General features: G+C 38.6%; 1 protein-coding gene across 8 annotated transcripts in view; it reads right to left on the reverse strand.

The window, feature by feature from the left end:
- The window catches only part of MID1 (midline 1), a 249,147-nt gene that overhangs the window by 26,140 nt on the left and 199,984 nt on the right, over nt 1-23,023 (reverse strand). For all 8 annotated transcript variants that reach the window (XM_026793792.2, XM_074536006.1, XM_074536005.1 and 5 more), the window contains 3 exons: nt 13,530-13,637; nt 10,280-10,428; nt 6,810-6,937 (listed from right to left, as the gene is read on the reverse strand). In XM_026793792.2, the coding sequence (XP_026649593.1) occupies nt 6,810-6,937; nt 10,280-10,428; nt 13,530-13,637 (385 nt within the window). The remainder of the gene's footprint in view (nt 1-6,809; nt 6,938-10,279; nt 10,429-13,529; nt 13,638-23,023) is intronic.

Raw genomic sequence — 23,023 nt, forward strand, 5'->3', positions numbered from 1 at the left:
TGGCTTACTGATGTATGTTCCCAAGGATTAGAGTGCAGACAGGTTCCCAGGCAGCCTCTTTCAACCAAGGAGCTTAAGGAAAAGTTCAAATGTGTTTCATGATACAACCATGATTTGTGATGCTCTAAATATTGAATCACAGAAGCTTGTGCTTTTTTTTTTTTTAACTTGTCAGAAAAACCCTTGGGACAGAAGTATATTAATGAAAAGAAATGCAAATAAACTCAAGTAAGAACAACTACCTGTGAGAAGAATGCAACCAAAATGTGGGGAAAAAAAGGTCTAAAGTTTTCTGAAAAGATTAATGGCAATATCAGCTATGTTCCAAAAATGCATCCTGTAGAACAATCACTGGAGGTTTTAATTATTTTTTTATTCCTAGCTGGGGCTTCATTTCAATATTTTGCTAGCCCTTTAAAGGCCAAACAAAAATTGGAACAAGTGTTAATAACAAATATACAAGCAGATAAATTTTTATTTGTCTGATGGTGTTCAACTGAAGTTTTCTTCTGTCATCTCCTGCACCTAACAGCAAAACATTTTACTTGAGAAATGTACTTGCTATTATTTCAACACAGAAAATAAATATTAATTTATGGAAAACAAAAATTACTGAAGGTTTAATTAATTGCAAACTGCATTTCAATAACACCTAAGCATCTTCACCTTTGAAAATGGCATCTTAAGTTTGCTCTTTGTGTGCACACCTGGCCTTATAGCTGCAAATCTACAGGCTTTCATGTAATAAAAATGTCTGAAAGAAATTTTACCTAAGAAAGACATATTTTCCCTGGCTGTTGTGATTAACCTACACTCACCTGAGACTATATTGCATTAATTCTGCTCTTTGGCAACATTCATTTCATCTACTACTCAGAATAAAACAAATACACCTGCTTCTCCTACAGAAGGACAGGCAACTCTACATTCAGATGCTTTGCTATGACAAAATAATGTAGCTGTCTGACTGCCAAATTCATCATTCCACAGCACATACTCCTTTAGAGAGTGTAAATTTGTAATGCAATTAAAGAGATTGACCTCAGCCAGTTAGCTTCCTTTAGTATTGCATTTAGTGTGTGATTTGGTGAATTATTGAATTCACCAGCTCTGTTAGAGGGCTCTGTGCCACAGGAACCTCTCAAAGACTCCAGTGATCTCAAGGCTGCTCCAGCAGGCTCCCCTCCCTGGCTCAGGTGTGTTTCACACTGCCCAGAGGGGAAGCCCAGCAAGCTTCCAGCACAGCTGAGGAAGGCACAATCCACTTCTCCATAGAGGATCAGAGCACATATCTGGGGGTGGAAACTGCCTCAAACACTCAGACCTTCATTTACCAGTTTTTGTGAATCAACACTCTCTCACAAGACAGAAAAATCATTGCTGAAGGCTGTTTTACTTCATTTTAGCTCAAAACTGAGTACACACACTTAAAAAGTCAGTAACCACACCTAAAATGCCTGAAAGGCACTAATATTAGAAATGCAGTTCCTTAAATTTGCTCTCAGGAGTAACTCATCTCACCAGCATAACTACTCCCTTTCAACCCTTTTAGTTTAAGGCACCTTCCTTTCTGTGTCATCTGCATGGCTTTTGCCCTGATGGCTCACAAGGTCTGCACACCTGAGAGACACTTTAGGGACACTGCCACCTCTCCCTGGTGAATTCCAGCATTAATGCAGCATCTCCTGGGTGTCTATTGGGATACTATCTAAATCCTCTCAGCACAAGGTCACAGAGACAGACTAAAAAAACTCAAATTAATTTTGTTTGCTCAGTTTCTCTCTCCCTGCTGTCATGCAGTGACTGACTTTGTAAAGATTCCTTATGGATTTTGAAACTGAGTATCAAGACCTAAAAGAAGACCTAAGCAATCTGCTTGAGTTAATTGTGCTAGAAATATCCATATTGCTGGTACGACTGTGAGGGAGTTGCAGAGCTGCTCTGAACCTCTCTTTTGGATATTCATTACTGATTCCATCTTGCATCATGGCACCGGGCTGAATCAGCATGGAGGATTTGGAAAGGCACAGTTCCATCAGATGTGGATACAAATTTTATGTATTATTAAGTTGTCATGTGTGAGTTACTACCAAGGGCTTGGTCATACATACAAACCATCTCAACTTAGTCTTTGGGCAGACCAGGACGGCTCAAAGCCAACAGAATGAGAAGAGATTACATGAGCGTTGTCTGGAACTGGTCTTTGATCTTTCAGTGCTGAAAGGGTTAAGCAGTAAGACAGGTTGTCAAGAGTTTCCAGAACAAAGTTGTTTCTGTGTGAAAAAATTGCTGGCATATGCTAGGCAATACATATTTCTTTGTGCAGTCATAGGTGAAGTGATGGATGAAAAAAACTTATCATTGTTTCAGATAGGATTTCTGAAGTAGGGCAAATTGCAAGGTCAAAGAATGGATGCTCCTGCAATTGATTTCAAAGTATTAGGACACAAACCAAGCACTTTTGATTCACAATGGACAAAAAAAGTCCTTATGACAGTAATATTGTGCAGAGAGTTTGCAAGTTGTACGTATTGCCTGGATCTAGCTAGATACGTGTCTAGAGAAAGATGGTTTCCAGATGAAGAGCTTGAGCAACTGTTAAGATAAGAATGCTTTCAAAAGACATCAAGGCTATATATAGAGAGAATAGAACAGGCAGATGAAGATTAAAAGTATTGTTTTAATATACTGAGCTTGATATCTCAATGTCTGGTTGGCAACTTTCAAAAAGATGCCAGAGATTTTATTTGGATAGCAGAAGCTCTGGGCAGACATCTACGTAAATGATAAGCACAAACTAGTTAAATTTATTTCTTCAGTAAAGCCTAGGAAGAAAGAAAGATAAGGTTGGGGATATGGACATTGAAGAAGATCTGACAAATATAATACTGGGAAGAACCAAAGGAGAAAAAAATCTCCAGGAGACAGCCAAGGTCAATGGTTTCAAAAGCAACTGACAGCAGAGATAATGAAGCTGGAATTTAGGTTTTGACATTTTGTTCAGAAGCAGTACAGATGACAGTCATAAGGTAGGCTTCTTCACTTAATTCACAGCATAGATCTATGGCTAGGATGTACAAATGGTCTTTGTTTTACTTAACTGTGAAATGTGATAAAAGTAAAGCCTAATTCACTCTGTCACAAAGTGTTCAGTTTATGATCTATGAAAATTCCATGCACCAATCTGAAAGGAGTAATATAAAGTTTTCTCTGGAGTTTCTGGACTACAGTAGAGAATAATCAAATGCATTTCACTCTTGGGATTATATATATATATGTATACATATATATATGTATACCTATAGCTCATGTATACTTATTTACATATATTTACATAAATGTATTTTAACTGTCTGCATAGGTTGCATTTTATGCTCAGGTCATTTGGACATGTGCTTTGCATTTTGCCACTGCAGCCCATATGCTATTTATTAATGTGAAGAAAAGCCAGTTAGAACTGTTTTTCACTGGGCATCAAGGATAAAAATGGTTTGTTAGGGAAAAAAAACCACTAAAATGTTTGATATATATGCAAGTTTCCTTAGACTGCATTGCGAGCAAATTTTTAAGGCTGTGGATGAGTTAGGAAAAAGGCAGAGAAGGACCTATGTAAACAACACAGTCATCATGATGGATTACAGAAAATATCTTTGTAGCAAGACAACCCTTCATTTTGGTACAGATATAACCTTCGTTTTCTGCAGTGCACAGCAATTAAGTTGATAATATTGACATATGATGTACAAAGGAGAGAAGAACTGAGGTATGCAGGAACAGACTGCTAGACAGAATTAACCTCATATAACTTCACAGATCTAAACCACAGCTATCTGCATTTGAATAAGTACATCTATCCTCTGTTTGGAGACAATCTACCCTCTGTTGGGAGAAGTAGACAACTCCAGAATGGAGTCTAGTGCCTCAATATACGTTCCTCAAAATGAGACGGTTATTTCTCTTCTTTGATCATAAAGGAAGATAAGACTGATTATTTTAGAGGTCGATTGCTAGGTTAGGGTGAATGAGTCAGTTTTTTGTTTTAATCCTTCATTTCCTTGGATTTTTATAAATTTAGGGTGAAGGCTGAACATGATGGCAAAATTCCTGCAGATTTAGAGAGAGGCAGACAACATAACATTTCACTGGTACTGTATAAGAAGCTGAAATTGATCTTACCACATTATTGTTGTGTTTTATTTACTTGAACATGTGTTAGACACTGATTGTACTTATCTGTCACACAGTGACAAAGAAATTCCTTGCAGATATAATTTCTCTTTTAGATGTGGCAAGAATCCCACAGCTCCAGCAGCATGCTGCTGCCCTGTGCATGCACGCAGTCTTGTGCTTCCCAGTATTGATCTATTCACTATTTATGGAATCACAGAATCAGAGAATTCTTTGGATTGGGAGGAACCTTCAAAGGTCATTTGGCTCAGTCTCCAGACAGTGAGCAGGGATTGGTTGCTCAGAGTTCTGTCCAACTTGACCTTGAATGTTTCCAGGGATGGGACCTATACAGCCTCTCTGGCAACCTGCTCCAATGTCTCACCACCCTCATTTTAAAGATTTTTTCCATACATGTAGTCTGAACTTACCCTCATTTGGTTTAGATCTGTTACCCCATGTCCTTTCTCAATAGACACTACTAAAATGTTTTACGTGCTGAACACCACAATGAGGTCTCCTTGGATCCCTCTCATCTGTAGGCTGAACAACCCTAAGTTTCTCAGCTTTTCCCCTGAAGAAAAGCCGGAAGCCAGTCCTCTGCTTGGAGTCCTCTGCTTGGAAAAGAGAGTGGTTAGCAATGCAGAGGCTGCACCCTCACATTCTCCGGAACTAACACAAGCATATCCTCTGAAAACTGGGACAAGTGAATGGACCCAGGAAGTGTTTTCCAATGCTTTTCTAACAGTGCTTTGTGCCTTTCATTGCAAATTCTTGCTGCTAACAGCAGATGCTTAAAGACGCTGCAAAATAAAAACCTACCACATCTCTTCTGTTTTCAATTGAGCTGGAATGAATTGTTCTAATTCTGGCATTGAAATCAAAACACCCTAAATTACAGTAATTTGTTTCTCTTTGTGAGTCATTGTACACTTGGAGACTACACATTACTCAGGCTTTCAGTAAGGGTCTAATCCTGTGGGCTTCCTCAGGCCAAAGACCTCAGATGGGCGAGGTGGGGCTCTGCAGGGTGGAGACCCCACCCCACAGCCAGGCTCAGAGCACACCACACACTCTCCAGTTCCAGACACAGCCAGATCCTCCAGTTCTGTGATGGGGGAAATCACAGAGTCACTGACATGAGAAAACATCTTTCGCTGCTGAGCCTGTGATGTTGATTGCTTGAGCAGCTTCTGATTGCTCATGGGAACTGTGCCAGGCAGCAATCTGCTGCAGCAAGGAGGCAGCCCCAAGGGACGGTAACACCTGGAGCATCCATCTCCTGGGAAATAGGGTTTAGTCCCTGCTCTCCCTCCTCTGGCTGCTCCAGGCGGAGCTGCAGCTGTTCTTTCACTGCACTCTGCTGCAGTGGCTTTTAATAATTTCTTAAACCTACTTCCTCACACTCTGTTGGTGAAGAATGAAAGGAGAGGAGGTGGGAAATGCATTGCAGTTGTTTGAAGCACCCAATGCTTCCTGGGGTGTTCTGGGGCTGTTGGAGGTAACATATTCAGGATTACAAGGGAGAGTGTATTTGGTTTATGTAGCAATGTTTTGGAAGTGGCTGGGCTGCAAGGGTTATCTCTGTCAGAAAAGATCAGGAGCTGGCTCAGTATCAGACACAGACAGTTCTAAGATCCACCTGCCACTGTCCAAGGCTGAGCCCATCACTAGTGCTGATAGTGCCTCTGTGATAGCACTTTAAATAAAGGGGAAGAAAGGCTGTGCAGCAGTGGGGGCAGAGAGGAATGAGGAAATGTGATAGACAAAGCCCTGCAGATGCCAAGATTGGTGAAGGAGGAAGGAGAAGAGGTGCCTCAGGTGCTGGAGCAGAAATTCCCCTGCAGCCTGTAGGGAAGACTGTGGTGATGCAGGCTCTTTCCCTGTAGCCCACAGAAGACTGCAGTGCAGGAGATGTCCACCAGCAGCCCTGGAGCACCCACACTGGAGCAGGCTGGTATGCCCTGGAGGAAGCTGCAGCCTGCAGAGAGAGTACCACATGGGATGAAGGTTTCTAACAGGAATTGTGGCCCATGGAGGACTCACACTGCAGCAGTCCACTCCTGAAGGACTCATCTGGCAGAAAGGACCCACTCTGGAGCAGTTGTTGGACAATGGCACTCTTGGAAGGGCCCATGTTGGAGAAGTTCATGTAGAGCTGCATTCTGTGGGAGAAAGCCCATGCCAGAGTAGGGGAAGGGCACCAGGAGAAGGAGTGGCAGAGATGATGTGTGATGAACTGACCACAACCTCCATTTCTCATCCCCAAGCACCAACTTGGTGGGGAGCAGGTGGAAGAGCTGGGAGTGAAGTGGAGCCCAAGAAGGACGAAGTGGGGGAAAGTTTTTTGTTAGATTTATTTTTATTTCTCAGTGTCCTACTTTTACAATTAATTTGCAATAAATTACATTTATCTTCCCCAAGCTGAGTCTGTTTTGCCTGTAGCAGTAATTCTTGAGTGATCTCCGTGTCCTTATCTCAACCCATGAGCTTTCATCTTATTTTCTCCCCTTACTGAGGAGATGGAGTGAGCACCTGGCAACCAGCCAAAGTTACAACCACAGGGAGAACTGAAGAAAATCCTATCACTACTATTTTATGAGGAATACATAACAGTAGCACTTCAAGAAAAAAAAAAGTACCTGTAAGGTAATCAAGGCATTCCAACAATTTCTTCTCTCTGGTAAAATCAAGTGCGAAAGTATCAAAAGTATCATTGAGATTAATTTCAGGAATTAGAACCTGGGAGGATGCAGTTGCCATGGAAACCCTGTAATGAAAAGAAAAATGTCTTTTAGCACTCAAAACACAATGACTTTTATATCAAGGTGGACTTGATCAATATGGTTGTTATAGCTTCTCAAAAAACTTGATAAAAGCTTATATACGTATTTTAATTATATGCTTTAAGTTAGGAACTTCTCCTGCCACTTTTATTTTTGACAGCAAGATCTCCAATAATTTTTTTTTACCGAACTTAGGCCTATCACGCAGTATCAGGTAAGATTTTAACAAAATATTGGCCAACTAAAATATCCTTTGAATCTTTCTTTTTAATCACCCATGGAACCAAAGAAGAAAGAGCTCTGTAATTAGCTGTGTTTAACCAATCCTGACAGATGCTGCATCTCTCCCAACCCTTGTTTTCCCAAGCAGCTTCTTGCTCCAGGCACGCCTTGGCACTGCTGTCCCAAGGGCTTGGTGCAGTCCCCACAGCTCCTCAGCTGCTCAGCACAGCACACTGCTGCCAACTTCAAAAGACACAGGAGGGAGATAAAACAAATAGATGTCAGCGTGGTTTATTTTAAAAGGCTTTTCCCTGCAAAGCATGTGTGCATACTTGTATTTCCTCCAAAATGGAAAAGTTTCCTCACCTACCTCATTTCAGGAGCTACATTTACATTTTCTTTGTCCAGATGTACTAATATAAAGAGATGAACTTTCACAAGAAAAATGCATTTTCCAGTCCATTCAGCCTGGTTTCACCAAATGCATATTTCTGGAGAGCTGGATACTGGATGTGTTTACAGAAAGTTTGACTGGTTTAAGGAGAGAGATCACTAAACCTTATGCTATACAACAGAAATTGGGCAAATGTTTCAGTTTGGAGATAAACAGACAACTATGCATGCAATCTATGTCTGTTATCTGTTATGAAATTTATGTCTGTTATATAATTTTTGACATGTCTGATCAAAATATTTGATTGCTTCAATTTAAAATTTTCCCATATTATTCTTTTTCTATAGACTGGAGTGAAATGACTCCATGATGAATGTTTTTTTCATATATATTTTGTGTAGTAGTTTAGGAAAATACAATAAGGAAAGTCAAAACCAGAGCTGTACATCTCATTGTATAGTAGTTTTCAAAAGCTGAGCTGAGGAGGTTTCCTGGTCAATATTCTTGTTATACAGTTTTCAGCACTGTTTCTGCTGCAGCTGTGAAAGTAGAATTCAGCTTAAAGTAGATCCTAGGACAGATTTTTTTTTTTTTTTAATTTTATTTTATACCAGTAGGTCTTTTTGGACTGTTTTAGGGGATATGTGAAAGGTGCTCTGTATTTACATGTGTTACAGTCAGTTTTTGGTGAGATCAACTATTCAAAATTTCAGACACCATGCTGAACCATATTAGGTTCAGAGGATTGAATTTCATCCTGTAATTCTGCCTACTGTTGACACTGTAAACACTTACACTGTATTTGATTGGAAAGGGTTTTTCTAGGATAAATGTATTTCATCCACTGCAAATAATGCAAAACTTAATCATCAGAGTGAATGTAATGACTCTGCTTGTGCAGTTACCTGTTGTGCTTACAACAGAAAATATTTTACTGCAATTACTTTGAAATGTGCAGATAAAGAAATTCAATGAGCATGATTTCAGGAGACTTCTTTAGCTGCTGGAGCTGAGAGCCCTAGTGAGACTGTTACATGAGCAGTCTAAAAGCAAACAAAATGTTGCTCACCATGGGAGAACTAAGAGAGTTACTTGTGAGGAATAATTTATAATTCTATTTAGCCTCTTTTTCCATTTGCAATTTGTCTGCAAGCACTTGGTATCTTTTTTACCCTTGGTTTTATTCACTGCTTGGAATGATTCTCGGATTTTCAGGGTGTTCACAGCCATTTCATTACAGACAACAATCTGTGATAGCCAAGAATTTTTTGATTGGGGACATGTGTCAGCTTGTCTCATTTCTGCTCTCCCAGTGTCTCTCCTGTGAAAGTATAAAGTATTGTATTTATGATGCAATTGTTCATGCTTACAAGTTCAAAATGGAGCTTCTCTGAATATTATGTGGTAGTCAGTTAGGAAGCCCTGGGTCTCCACAAGTTTCTGCCCTACTGCTGCTTCTGCTGAACACTGAAAAAAAGGGAAAACCCCACCTTCAGCTTTAGATACTCATTGTACTTTTACTACTGACTTCAACTGGGATGCCAAAATGTTGCTTGGTGACAGAATATAAACCACAGTCTGAGAAACAGCATATAACCCACTGCCTTGCCTGGCCTTGTCTTTTTCAACTGATTTTCAATTCTCTGAACCTGTAATGGGCAACCCAGTGTTTCTGCCTTATTTATAAATTGGTAATTAGCTTTGATGAAGACTGATGCAGCACACCAGAGTAAGGGAAAAACTTAAAAAAACTGTGTAACAGGAGCAGGGAATTTCATGTTTTGAATTTGGGGAAATTGGCTGGAAAATGTGAAGATATAATGTGAACCCAGAAATAAAAAAATAACTATTAAAAAATCACTATTTAAAAAAAAATTTAAAACCCCATACTTTTGATGTCTTTTTTTTGTTGTCCATATTCTCCTTTCTTTAAACTTTTAAAATTTAAAAGAAAAAATTCTGATTGCTAAACAGCTGATATTCCAGCAGAATATTTTTCATCAGAAAATCCTGCTGACACTCAATGGCTATGTTTCAGCACTCACAGCATTGCGCTGAAAACCAGACCAAATTTTCTGATAGCATGGTCCTTGTCCTTGGGATCCTTGATACATCTGGCACGCTGAAGAGGATCTTGAAATTAGTAGAAATTCCCTGCACCCAGGAGCCCAACACAACAGCTGATGTAACTTCCAAACCTCCTGGACTGTTGAATACCCATCTCTTCAAAATGCATGGTGCAGGTTCACAAATTTACAAGTTTCATTTTCTTGTAGCTTTTTATTTTGTGAAGAATATGAATCCATTAAGATCATTTCCAGTTTCTTCTAATGAATGCACTGACTGCCTGATTTCTTTCTCAATCTCAGAATTTTCATGAAGTAGGAATTTCAGCCATAAACCGATTTTTAAGTGTGTTTAACATCAGACATCTGCTTGGCAATCATTCCAACTCTTTCATTTGTGCATGCTGTTCTTGTAACTCTTAATTTGCACCCTTTTTTGACTGCTCCTCTTCTCAAAGGGATGTTTAGATTTAGCGCTATAGTAAGGTTCTTCCCAATCTGGTATAGCACAAAGTAGAATTTTGGGGGAATATGTCAATGACCCCGCTGCCATTGACCACATCTCTGATGTGACAAGATAATACATCAACACATCTGCCTTAGAGTGAGGTTTTCCTTTTCACTGAGAGGAACACCTCCCTTACCTTTCAGTGATATTTTTGGCAGTCTGCAGGAAGCGAGCGTGGTCGTTCTCCTTCAGTGACTGCTCCGCCTGCGAGATGAGGGACGTTGAGCGCTCAATGCACTGCTTGCAGTTTGCAATCTGCTGAGCCAGTTTTCTCAGCCTCACCACCTTGAGTGGAAACACAGGAAAGCAGTCACATCTCTGAGGTCACAAGTCATGGCTGGGCTTGCAATTCAGAGGTAAAGCTGGGCAAAGGAGGAGTTAAGATGAATGGCTTTGGTGACAAGCTTTGTGGTGAACTCCATCTAGCCATGTAACATTTTAATAAGGGACAGGAACAGCCTTTCTGCCTGAATATTTTCCACATGGAAAACAACAGGGGAGAGCCAAAACAAGCACAGCTGGCCTATTTTCCAGCAGAAGGAACGTAATTTCCTGGTAATTTCTGCTTACACGATAACTAAGGTCTATTTAGATAACCATTTCCCAGAAATTATGAGATCTGTGTTAAAAGCTGCTTATAGATTAACTAGATTTTTTCTATTGAGTTTCATAAAAAGAAGAAAACTGAAAACAAAAGTTAACAGAAAAAGACTGTTCAATTCTGTTAACAATACATGCCTGACCTCATTATGTGCTTTAAGTAAAAGAGGGTGTTTTCTTGTTGGATATTTTTAACTGGACAAAAGCACAGTAGTGCTGGAGAGCTGATTATTATTACTGCAAACATATGTGCTGGAGATAAACACAGTAGATGTGACTGTAATCATTAGCAAAAAGGTTAGGGAAGGGTACAGTCCTCCAGTTAAAGATAATGTTGGCTAACAAAACTTTCAGGAACTACAATGGTTCCTGAAAGGTCTGGGAGTCCTTCCCTTTGTTATCACATCAGGATCATAGTTTGAACAGGAGTAAGAAAAAGGAAGGAAATTAAATAACTCTGGAGTTTAGAAAGGCACATTAAGACTCAGTTACATGCAAAATGAGGGAACTAACAACCAAGTGGGTTGGCAGAAATGTCCAAATTTATAATCAAAATAATATTCCCAATCTCAGGAATTAGGGCACAGGCTATGAAGCTGCTGATTTGACTTTCAGAAATATTTGCATCCTAAGCAGTGATGAGGGTATCTTAGTGCAGTTATCGGACAACAAAAACAAGTAGGAAAATAAACATTTTTTAAAAATTCCAGAATGATACTGGCTTAATTATTTGTGTCATGTGATATTTGTGTGTTTTTAAAGACAGAAAAAGCATAGAGAAGAAAATGCTAGGAATGCCCAGATTTTGGTAATGCTAATTATTTGATCAGCTTCTAGGTTGGTAATGTTAATGATTTGATCATTCTAACTAATGCCACACTGTTTCCTGTAACTGCATTTGCAGAGATTACAATTCAGTCTACACCAGCCTAACCAGGGAAAGGTTCACTGCAGTGTTAAGAAGTTCATCTCTTTATTTACTAATTAATTAACAAGCAAACAGAGAACTGAAGTAAATTTTAACTTATGAGTTTTCTGCAGTAGAAGGCTTGTCATGACTTGAGATGTCTATATATGAGCTATATTTTTCACTTGATTGATTCTTTCTTTTACCTTCAAGAAGAGGAAGATGATAAATTGAAAAAGGAAGAGTCTCATCTCGCTCAGTCCCCACCCACTTCTGCAATGGTAGGAATGACATCTGCCCTAGGATTACTTTACCTAGTTGATATTTGCTTCTTCCCTGTTACATGTTCTGTGGGATTTTGTAGGGTTTGGGTGATAGGTGAGATTCAGTGTGGAGCTGCACAGGGTGTTCAGACTTGTGTGTAACTGAAGCTGCAGCCTTGCAGGCACAGCTAGAGGTTAGTGTGTGTTTCCAGCTATGTAGCCACACCTACAGTCCTACAGAGAAATTTGTCATGCTCTCCCTTCCAGAAAGACCCTTAGCCATAGGCCCTCTCAAAGGAAGATACATTGGGCAGAACTTCCTGTGGCTTTTCACATGGGTCTCTTGAGACCTTGAAGTCTTTTAATATATATAACATTTGAGTCAAAGCATTCCAGACCTTGACTGGACCTCCACTGATGTAACTTTCAGCTCAACAAAATAGAACAAAGAATGGGGACAGATTCTGGTAACAGCTCTATTCAAACAAATTTGGCATCAATTGTGTTACAAATCTTCCATGCTAATGGACATTAGAGTAATTTTTGCAAGCAACAGAGTTTTTAAAAGCAATGTGTATATTGCACAAATCCAGATGAATGGTAGGTTTTCTACTTCATTGGTAGCACACCTGGTCTCTCTGCATAGAGAAAAGGAGTTGAAACAAAAATGAAGGCCATCTATTTTATTTGAAGGGAATTATATTTTGTTAACAGCATGAGGAAATTCAGGTTTTTTCACACAGTGTACAGGACCTGTGGTTTCAAACGTGTTTAAGTTAGCCCTTGCCTATAGAGTTTTCATTTCAAGTTAATTGGAATATCTTGACATCCACATGAACCACTTAACCTGCTCTTGACTTCATTCTTTTCCCGAGCTTTTACCACACAAGAAGAATGAATATCTGACTTAGTTACTTTAGGAGTTAAACAGTAAACACCTTGCACCTACAAAATAAAAACATTAATTAAACTCTAATGCATTTCTGAGTTAACAGTTAGCTAGAAAAATATGTTGAAACTTGAGTATCAGAGATTTTTCCTGCTCAATGTGTTTGCTACTAATAATCACGGAACTTTGGGAATTAGAAATGTACACCGAATTTAATTTCTTTCACACTTTTGAATATCTTTTTTTGTAAATAAGTTAAGATTTCAAATCCTCATGAATGACAATGACTGGAACAAAATATTAGTGTGATAGTATTTGAATAAAAAGATAAAATACCTAGAAAAAAAAAAGAAGATAGTTGTGAGACATGATTCTATATGCTGTGACATTTTGTGAAAGTTAACACTTTGGGGGAAATACTGTCAGGCACATAACAGAGTGAAGGAAACATTAAGGGGACATAATTTGTCATTTACCAAGTATGACAAAATTTCTGGCTTTATCCTTAAAATCCATAATCACCTGTAGTAAGAGAAATAGCCAATAAACAGTTGAGGTCTGGAGTACTAGTCTTCAAGGATTTGATTCTTTACATGAAAGTATCAGTCAGTAGCCAAGAACTACATAAGGACTTTTGCAAATTTCTACCAATACTATCTGCAGTCAAAAAAGCTGCAGTCAAAAGGAAACAGTGTTGACCTACTTGTGATCTAAGAAAAGCTTTTACCTTTCCTTCTTTGATTTTGGTTCCAATTATTTGCCGTCTTTGCTGGATTATTTCAATAAGTTGGTCACATTCTTCCATCAGCTTGGTTTCTTGGCGGGATGCATTTACCTACAAAGCAAAACCTTATGATAAGCAAAACTTTTTTTTTTTTACATTTTCCTTTTCCACCTTCAAATTTAAAAACTGCATTTTCTAAAATATTTGGTTTGGCATTTTTTTTCTCCTTTCTGTGTATAAACTGTTTTATTTTCAGTCCCCTCTTTTGGATTTTGCAAACTACTGAATTGAGTACTGTATGAGTACTGCAATTGTTTGCAGGAGGCAGGACTTGCAAATAAACAATCAGGTGTTTCTAACTCAAATGAGGAAAGTCTGGTTTGGTGAGTACTGAGTGGTGTCAGCTCTAACACACACCAGTGAGAAGTGAGGTCTCTTCAGGAGGTGTTTCACACATCATGCTCTGCAGCCATACAAAGCACTGCAGTGAACACCAGCATGTTCAAGGGCACAAGTACTGGGTCAGAGGGTCCACCTGGTGCAGCATCTCCTCTCACTGCTGCTGCTGCCAGCATCTGTTAGCAAAGAATGCCAGGAGGAAAGAAGTCCCAACACATATGATGACTCCCATGAGTGCTTCCTTGTCCTCCAACCATTTGTATCTTGGTCTTCTTGAAGAAGAAGAATTATAAACATAATTTATACATCATTACTAGTATTCAGCCAAATTAAATAAGATGGATTTATTTAGTTTCTCCTTCAAATCCTGGAAACCTTAGGAATCTGCATCATTCTACAGAAATGAGCATCACAGCTTAACTCACATTGAAGTGAACAACTGGGTCCTTTCAGGAGGATTTGAAACTATCTCCTTCCAGCTGCATTTAATGATCCAAAGGATCACTAGAAAGGGCAGTGAACCACTGATACCATATATATCCACATATTGGTTCCTTAGAGATTCAAATGATCAAAGATCCACCTGACAATACCAAGACATGTGTTGACTGTCTTAATTATTCCTGCTTTACCTCAGCAACAAATCAGATAGAAAATAATGTGTTCACGTGGTTTTCTAGAGTATAAATATATGAGGAAATAAAATTTTTTAGTGCAAAAACCCTCAAAAATATTAGCTTTCTGTAGAAAGTGCTGACTTTTGTTAAAAAAAAAAGAAGAAGAAAACTTGTTTCGGAAGGAGTGATTTTTTCAGTGTCAAGTCAACATTCTATATACAACCAGAAGAAAGTACTTCCCTTCCAGCAGTTGCATGTTTAGCTTACATATATGTGTAAAGACTCAGAAAAAAAAGGTTAAAAGTTCTAATCATGTCTAGAATAAAAAGAAAGAACTTATTTCAGAGTTATGTTTCCATTTGCACTTTGCTAAAAGAGCGTAAGAAGGTAAAGCAGCTTTTAGCCCTGGCTAGTTGCCTCCACAGCCATGTCACCTTTCCCACTGGGATAATGAGTCAGTGGTGAACAACAACAGGGATTACTTTCAGGTGACAAGTAACTATATTGCACCCCTTGATTGTTCCTTCAGTCTGATGAGCCTTATGGTTCTGCATCAGTATTCTTTTCTTTCCTTCCAACAGTGTTTAAACATGCATTAACCTGTAAGCACATTACAGAGCTTATTAAGCTTAAGCAAATGCTAAATTTGGACCAGAACCAATTTTACAAATAATCTTCTTATATGAAATACACAGTATCCTCCAGGCAAAGAGAGGACTTGTTTATAAAGACCTGTTTCATAAAGGTTTTGGATTATCTTCCTGAAATCTTCATAAAGTTAAAGTTTGTTTACACATTTTAGAGGCTTAATTATTAATTAAGACATCAAGATTATAAAGAGAGAATACATTTGTTTTCTGGAAGCGGTCAGATGTGACTGCAAGTGAAGATGTAGAAGGTATTCCTATTATGCTGGCTTAGGTGCCCATGGTTCTCCTTATATTTGCTGTTTGCTCTGCCTGGCTTCTCACCACAGTCTATGAGGAGAGAGAGCACGAAACAGCCCACCCAAAGCCTCTGGCAGTGCCAGTGTCTCTCCACTGAAAGCTCAGGTAACCTAGAAAAGTTAGTCAATGTGCACTGTCCCTCCTATTCCCTTTGCTCCTGCTGTCCCAGTACCTCAGCTGCATCACACTTCCTTGCTTTGGCATGAAACTCTGCAGAGCTGCTTTCAACAAGCTGTACCATGCACTGGTTTCCCAGTCCTGACTTCAGGCTCACTACTGGATTGAAATTCCACTGAAGATCAGGGAAGCCTACACAGGCTCAGCCCGGGGCAGGGATCACTTCCACTGCATGTGGGCACAGCTCCTGTGTCAATAGCAAGGTCGGCCCATGCCACAGCCAAATTCAGCACTTAATTACAGGAACACTCCTGGCACCTCATTATGGTAACACTTGATGGGATTTTTGAGTAGCTTCCATTCAAAGTGTTACTTCTAGCACCACTTACATCACCAATTTGCTTTGTCAAGAAGATCTAATTAATTTTTGGGATAACTGTCATGAAACATAAAGTTACAGGAAGGTTGAGTCAACATTGTTTCATTTAATACTCTAGTTGATTTGAATAATAATGTATTAATTGGATCTTAACCTAAAAAGCTCTAGACTAAGAAAAACAAAATGCTTGGAAAAAAATCTCTGAATTTCTTAATGTGCTGAGTGCAGACCTCTCTTTTTCTTTGAAATCTGAAAAGTATACTCTTTTTAAACACCATTTGAAGACATTTCTAACTTTATAGCTTGGACAAGCTTGTTAAAAATGAAAGTAATATTCTAAAATTATACGATATGTCTGAGCTTTATATTAAAAAAATCCCTCAACATTTAATCTAGGGGCTTTTCTTAAGCTGAAATACTCCTTAATCATATTTTCAGCCCCCAAAGCCTCTGATTCAATAATAACTTTATAATTGAGCACATGCCTAATTTTAAGTGCACTACATTAGCTGTGGCCCTAAAGGGACTATTTGTGAGATTACCATTAAATATTATTTACTTGTGTGTTCCCGAGGAGTCATGTGTCAGACCAAAGAGCCACAGGCATGGACCAGGGCTCCACTGTTCAGGTGCTGCAAAAACAACAGAATGAGGCTTTTCCTTCTTCTTGAGCCCTTTGACAAACAGCGACCTTGACAACAACTTCCAGCTGGGCTGGCCAAGGAATGTGAGTTCTGTCTGGTGAAAATATTTGAGGTTTCACATTCTACATTTTTTCCACATTAAAAATCAAGCCTTCTTTCCAAGGAGTTTGTTAAAAGAGACTGATAGCTGCCTTATAATGTCTGGCGGCTGTGTCACACATTTTGTGAAAGTCTCCAAATCATAGAGAGAGCTGACTTCAGTCTGGGCTCCCTCCACCCAAGATGAAGGTTGTTTCTTTAATCTGAGGTATCTGAGTTTATGCTAGACTTGGTGACACCTTTCTATGGAAAATGTCACTATTAACACAATTAGTTTTGGCATCAACCAGTTTCTTAAACATCCATGTGCAGAAATACTCTGAACCTAAACCTTTCTGTTTTATTGGTATCATTTTTATAAATTTCTTTTCCATGCCAGAGTTAAAATCGACTAGGACGCCTTATGATTTAGCAAGAACTATGACATCTACAAAGAAGAAGAAGGACAGATTCTAGTTGTCCTGATTTTGTGGGGAATTTATTCCCCTTTCTGTAACACACCCAGACCTCAAATAGTTTACTGAAATAACCCAACAACCTTACAAATTCCAGGTTTCTTTCCAGCTTTTCCAGACATATGGATAGGGACTGTGGCCCTTTGCCTCAGGAAGTAGGTGTAGTTAAAAAAAGAAGAGAAATGTGGGTTCCTCAGATGTCTGTCAGGGAGCTGGAAACAAGCAGCCCTCCCAGCCCAAAGGGGAGAGCAGGCCAGCTGTTCCCAGCTCCACAAGCTGAGAATTGATTTGGAAAGTGTTCTGCTCTCTGTGGAGGCTTCCCAGGCTTTCATCTTCAGAGACCTGAGTTAAATTGCAGCTCAGCTCATAAGAAAATGAATGTGGTGGTTTCAAAGTCCCCAGCAGATGTTTGGGAAATCACAAAACTACAGAATGGCTAGAGATTTGAGGTTACAGTGGAGCTTCCATGGTTAATTTGAAGGCAAACAGAGGGCTGGATTCATACCCATGAAAACTTCCTCAACTAATATACTAAAGCAAAGGATATTTTTGGTGTCTCACAAGAATTTTCCTTGCAATGGCAAAACTCTTCCTCTGAGATTCCTTATAGGTGAGGCAATTCTCTCCATAAGTTGAAATCTTCATGTGTCTTTTTGGCAAACAATCTCTAAATGACAAGCAAAATAAGACACCTTAAATTAGAGGGGGTCTGCTTTTTAGGACTATGCTCTCTGTGATAAATTCATCAAAACCAGACCAATTTTTATTTCCTAGTCATCAGCTGATTATGCAAAACGGAACAAAGTAGGCTGTAGAAAGAGTCTGATCTTTCAAAATTGAGATATGAATTTGAGTTTCAGCGTCACGATTTAAAAATTATTTCAATTTCTTAAAAAATAAATTCTCTGCAACTGTGGCTGTACAGGTAAAGAAGAGGTATGAATTTTTCTTTATGTGTTTGAGTTGATAGTTATAGAATGACTATATACTATGGCTATAGAATGACTATATACTCACAATAATTACTGTATACTCAAAAGAAGACAAAAATATCAGAAAAGTAAATGGAATGATTCCACTCAAAACCTGTTTTGTATGTGGCATCATTGCCACATACTTCACTTTAGATTTGAGCCTCAACTTCTTCTTGCACCAAACCCAGAAAGTGAGATTAAAAAAAATCCTAAAATTTTAACTTATAATGGCCAATACCTATTAACTCTAGGAACACTTTCTTCATTGCCATGGAGATATGGAACACATTTGCTTGGATTAGTGTCCCTAGATGAATTAAAGGATTATACTCTCCTAAAGAGAGAGGCCTGTTTATTTTACTCCATGTTGTAAAGTGAGTAACTTTTTTTCATAGAGCCAGAATACATTGAAGTATTATTTTCACATCATCCATATATAATTTATTTATTTAATGGAAAAGGATAATCATTAACAAACATTTATAAAAATTTTCTTCCCTTTCTTTTTATGGCCATGAGAGTCATAGATTCAAACTTCCTTTATTTCATGTTTGATGTTATGGGTTGTTCAATTTAGTCCTCTACAGAGCAGAAGCAGAACTCTTAGAAAATAACTTTTTCAGGTTTTCCCTAGTCTAAGCGTAAATCTGATTTTATCTGTGATGACAAATCATGCCTTTGGAAATATGTGATATTAATCACCTTGCCATCTGAGTATAAATTTTTTAGTTTGAAATGGTGCAAAAAAAAAAAAAAAAAGGTCATCTTCCATTTCAAGTGTGCCAGAGGCTTTGTTTTTGTTTGCATTCCACATCTATCTCTAACCAGGAGACCTGTGTTTGTGTTTAGAGGCAGTCTCAGAGCAGGTTAAACAAAGGTCAGTGCAAAAATATTCCATTTTACTCTGGCTACGTAGGAATTCTGTGAATGAAGAATCAATTAGGCCAGGAGAGCTAAACCACTTTGGGTCCAGCAGATAAGACTATCTGCCCCAATCCTGACTAAAAGTAAACCTTTCTTAGAAGACTGAAGTACACATTTTACTTACTGAAATATTGTTTTGAAGTTTTTTGACCCACTGTACTTTGAAGCACATTGGTGAGAAACTAACCAGCAAGACACCTAGAAGTCCTCTAGTGACATTTACAGTCTCATCCTAAAACAAAAAAACCCCAGAATTTCATGGGGAAAAAAAATATTTATAAGAATCTCATTATTTTCACTCCTTTTTTTTTACACTTTCTGTTAGACCTTTCTTTAAACCTAAATAATGAAAATACTTTTTATTTGTTTTAGGTTTTCCTGCTGACATTAAGCCTTTGTTCCATACTGAGCAAAATATTCCTCTTCGTGTTTTATGTGGGATAGAAAAACAAAAACTATCAAATAATCACTGAAGTTCAAAGGACTGCCCATCCTTTCATGATGTTGAAACCAGTGCACTTGTAAACAATCGTTCAATACTTAAAACTGTCTTCTCTTCCAGGACCCAGGGTCTTTAGCCCAGTGTTTAACATGCTCACAAGAGGACCAGTGCCTTTGGTCTCCCTGCATCTCTAGTTGCTCTTTAGCTGTTTATGCTAGGCAGGAAAAGGAGGAATTTAAGAGTATTTTGCTCCCATAATGATAAACAACTCAAAGCTAGAAGGTTACATAAATTGACAATATTTTGACTGAAAAATTACAGTCTCTGAGAGCAGGCAGAAAATATTACCTGCTGCATCAATTTACCAGTTAATAGTGAACTAAGCTCCATTTATTAATATAAGGTCAAAGTCTTACAAGAATATCAGTCTATCAAAAATCTGAACATCTGGATATGAGAGAAAGGGAGAGGTGCAGCAAATCAGGACTGGCCACCCTAGCAAGCAGTGAAAAACCTTGCTATTAGTTTATATACAATCTGTGTGACCTCTTACCATAACTACAACTCTAATTTACAGAAGGAACAAAACAGTTGTAGGTGTAATAACATATTCCAGCTCGTGCTTAATCTGTACATAAAATGTATGCATAAATGCTGGAGTTCCGTATTTGTATAGGACCAATTCTACATTTAATTAGTAATTTTTTAAAAAAATGTAATAATTCTTTAGCGAAATAGTATTTGACTACTAGGCTACAGCTTACTAGGCATGCAACTTAGGACATCCTTGAATGAATATTCTGCATCACCACGTGCTATGCAGTGTTTTGTCAGTTTTTATTTCTGAAGTTTCTCTTCTCTGATGCTACATAAATTCAAGACACTGACTGAAGCTTACCTAAGATTTCCATTGAATGAAATCAACTTTTATTAGAGAGGAATTAAAAGTACAATGAAAGTAATTAGAAGTCAAAATAGATCATGCCACATATTTAATCAAAATAGTGTTAATAGAGAAAGAGTCTCTTGTACCTTCTCTCATTAGAAACTGTCTTAGAAAAAACAAATGCTGTAAACTCCATCTTCAGGTTTTATGCATGTGATCAGGTTTGTTCTCATTCTCAGTATCTTACTGAGAGTGAGAATTCCTAATTCCCTTCAACTCATATTTTTCTGTCTATTTCAAAAATAAAAAATACCATTTACTTTTAGCACTTAAATATAGCAAATAAATGTAGCTGCTTCACAGAAGCATCTTCACAAAAATGGAAGACGGGCAGAGGAAAAAGCAAATTTCTGTGGAGTTCCTTTCCAAGTTATCACACATATTCCACAGTGATGGTAAACACTTACCTAACCCATTGCTCCTTTCCTAGGAAAAAAATCCCCAGCAAAGTAGATTCCTTATTCCAAAGACCTGGTATTACTCTGAAGGCCATTTACTGCAGTTCAGACACCAGGATTTACATACAGGCTTTCTAACTAAATTTTCCTATTGAGAACCTCTCAGTTTACTTGAGTTTTGACAAAAATAATCCCAAATCTCAAGGAGTGAGTACCATGAAAATTTGTGAAAACAGAGTACTCACTGTTTTTTATAGTGACAGACAAAGCCTCTTTATTTTTCAAGGGTCCTTTGAGAATTGTATTGACAGCTGAGTTTTGATTTTACTGTCTCTCAAGGAACAGAAATGCCATGCAAAAATTGATGGAGACATTTTGTTGCAAAATTTGAAGGAGCTATCTTGTCACTGAAGTCTTACTGAAACTCAGCATTCCATTATTATTAAATTTTCCTGTTTGGATCATTTCTTTTTATCAGCCATGCAAAAAAAAATAGCAACAGCAGGATTATTTAGGTGCTGCCATCTTCTCTTCATTGGTTTTGCACTACTGCTTTACACTGAAATGTAAAATGCATGTGATCAGTGTGAGTGCTGAGTATCTGTGCCAGTGAAATAAAGGTTCTTTCATTGAACTACTTTTTATTCAGGTGATTATATAACATGACTATAAAAAACACCATCTGACACTCACAAACCCAGTTTTTTACTGGGAACTTTACACTGAGATTTTGCCCGCAGCAGATCTTTAGAAGTGAGTTGGAAACAGAGCATTTCTATTACATACAAAGAGAAAAGGATGCAGCACTTAGAGGGTTACACAACCAGAGGAAAATGCCTCCTGTTTATGCAACCCAAAATTATTTTACAGTGTTGTCCAGAATCTGCTTCCTATGATGTTTGGTGAATTCAAAACAAAACAAGCAAAAAGACTGAGATACAGATGCTATAAAGTTGTCTGCAAGCAAAACCTATTTCCTTTCTCCTCCCTCCTAGATAATTGCTCCAATTTCTCCTCCAGCTGAGTTCAGATTATGTTTCTGTCTAACAGATGAGAAGCTTTATGGTATTGACGATATAACAGACATTTAATCATGCATTTCCTAAAAGAGATGAGAAAAAAATTCCAAAAACAAAACTCAAATTGCTTAGAAACAAAGTAACTGGCATAAGAGTCTCATGTCCAAACTTGTGCTTTATGTCAATGAATGCCATGGTCTAAAAGACTTCTGCAGATACCTCACACAGTTGTAGAGTGGAAATTATGACAAAGAAGCGAACTTTCTGTGTCACAGCACCTTGTCAGTCAGAGAAACACTGACAGCATTATATCCTCCCCTGATTCAGCTAAGAAGGGGCTCAATGCTGAGCAGAGGCCGAGCCAGCAGAGCAGGATGCAGCCCCCATCGCCTGGCATGTGGCAGGTGTGCCGGGAGGGTGGCAGCGCTGCAGTGCCCACAGCAGAGCCACACAGTGCTAAGGGACACGCTGACCAAGGGACACCTGGAGGGGGCTGGGGTGGCCACAGGGGTGCTGACACCCAGGGATTCATCCTGGGCCTGCCAATCCCAATTTTACAACGCTGTTTTTGGAAGACTTGTACAAGGCCCCTGCAGAAAATTTAAAGATAAAATTATCCAAGACAGTTTTTAACACTCTTGTAAAAGGTTTCTACAGATCCTATCAGAAGTGTGAATGCAGTGAACTAGGACTACAAAGAAATGCATATCCAAGTAGCAGTCATTCCTATTCCATTCTCTCAGTTTGTGGAGAAAGGTCTGTTTTATCCCATGATAGATGATCAGTTTATCATTTTATGCAGCCCACCTTGCTGTGCCAGGGGAGGCAGCCAGAGGTGCCTGCCCTGCACAGAGTGAGCAGCAGAGCTGCCCTGGGCCAGGGACGCTCTGCAGAAAACAGCCAGGCCAGAAGTATGACATTGAAAATTTGCCATGGGCTCTAAGGAAGAAGAAGAAAGCTTCCCTGATTACCAGCCTTCGGGGTTTCTGCAAAACCAAGTAATGACAGACAGGATTACAGAGGAAGGGAGAATGGAAAGACAGAAAAATTAGCGTAAAATGAAAAACATGTTAGAGATGTGTCTGAAAGATGAGTAGAACAAGTGTGTCAGCGTGCTCCTGAACAAACAGAAAGGTT

Source organism: Zonotrichia albicollis, chromosome 2, assembly GCF_047830755.1.
Source record: "Zonotrichia albicollis isolate bZonAlb1 chromosome 2, bZonAlb1.hap1, whole genome shotgun sequence".
Lineage (NCBI taxonomy): Eukaryota > Metazoa > Chordata > Aves > Passeriformes > Passerellidae > Zonotrichia > Zonotrichia albicollis.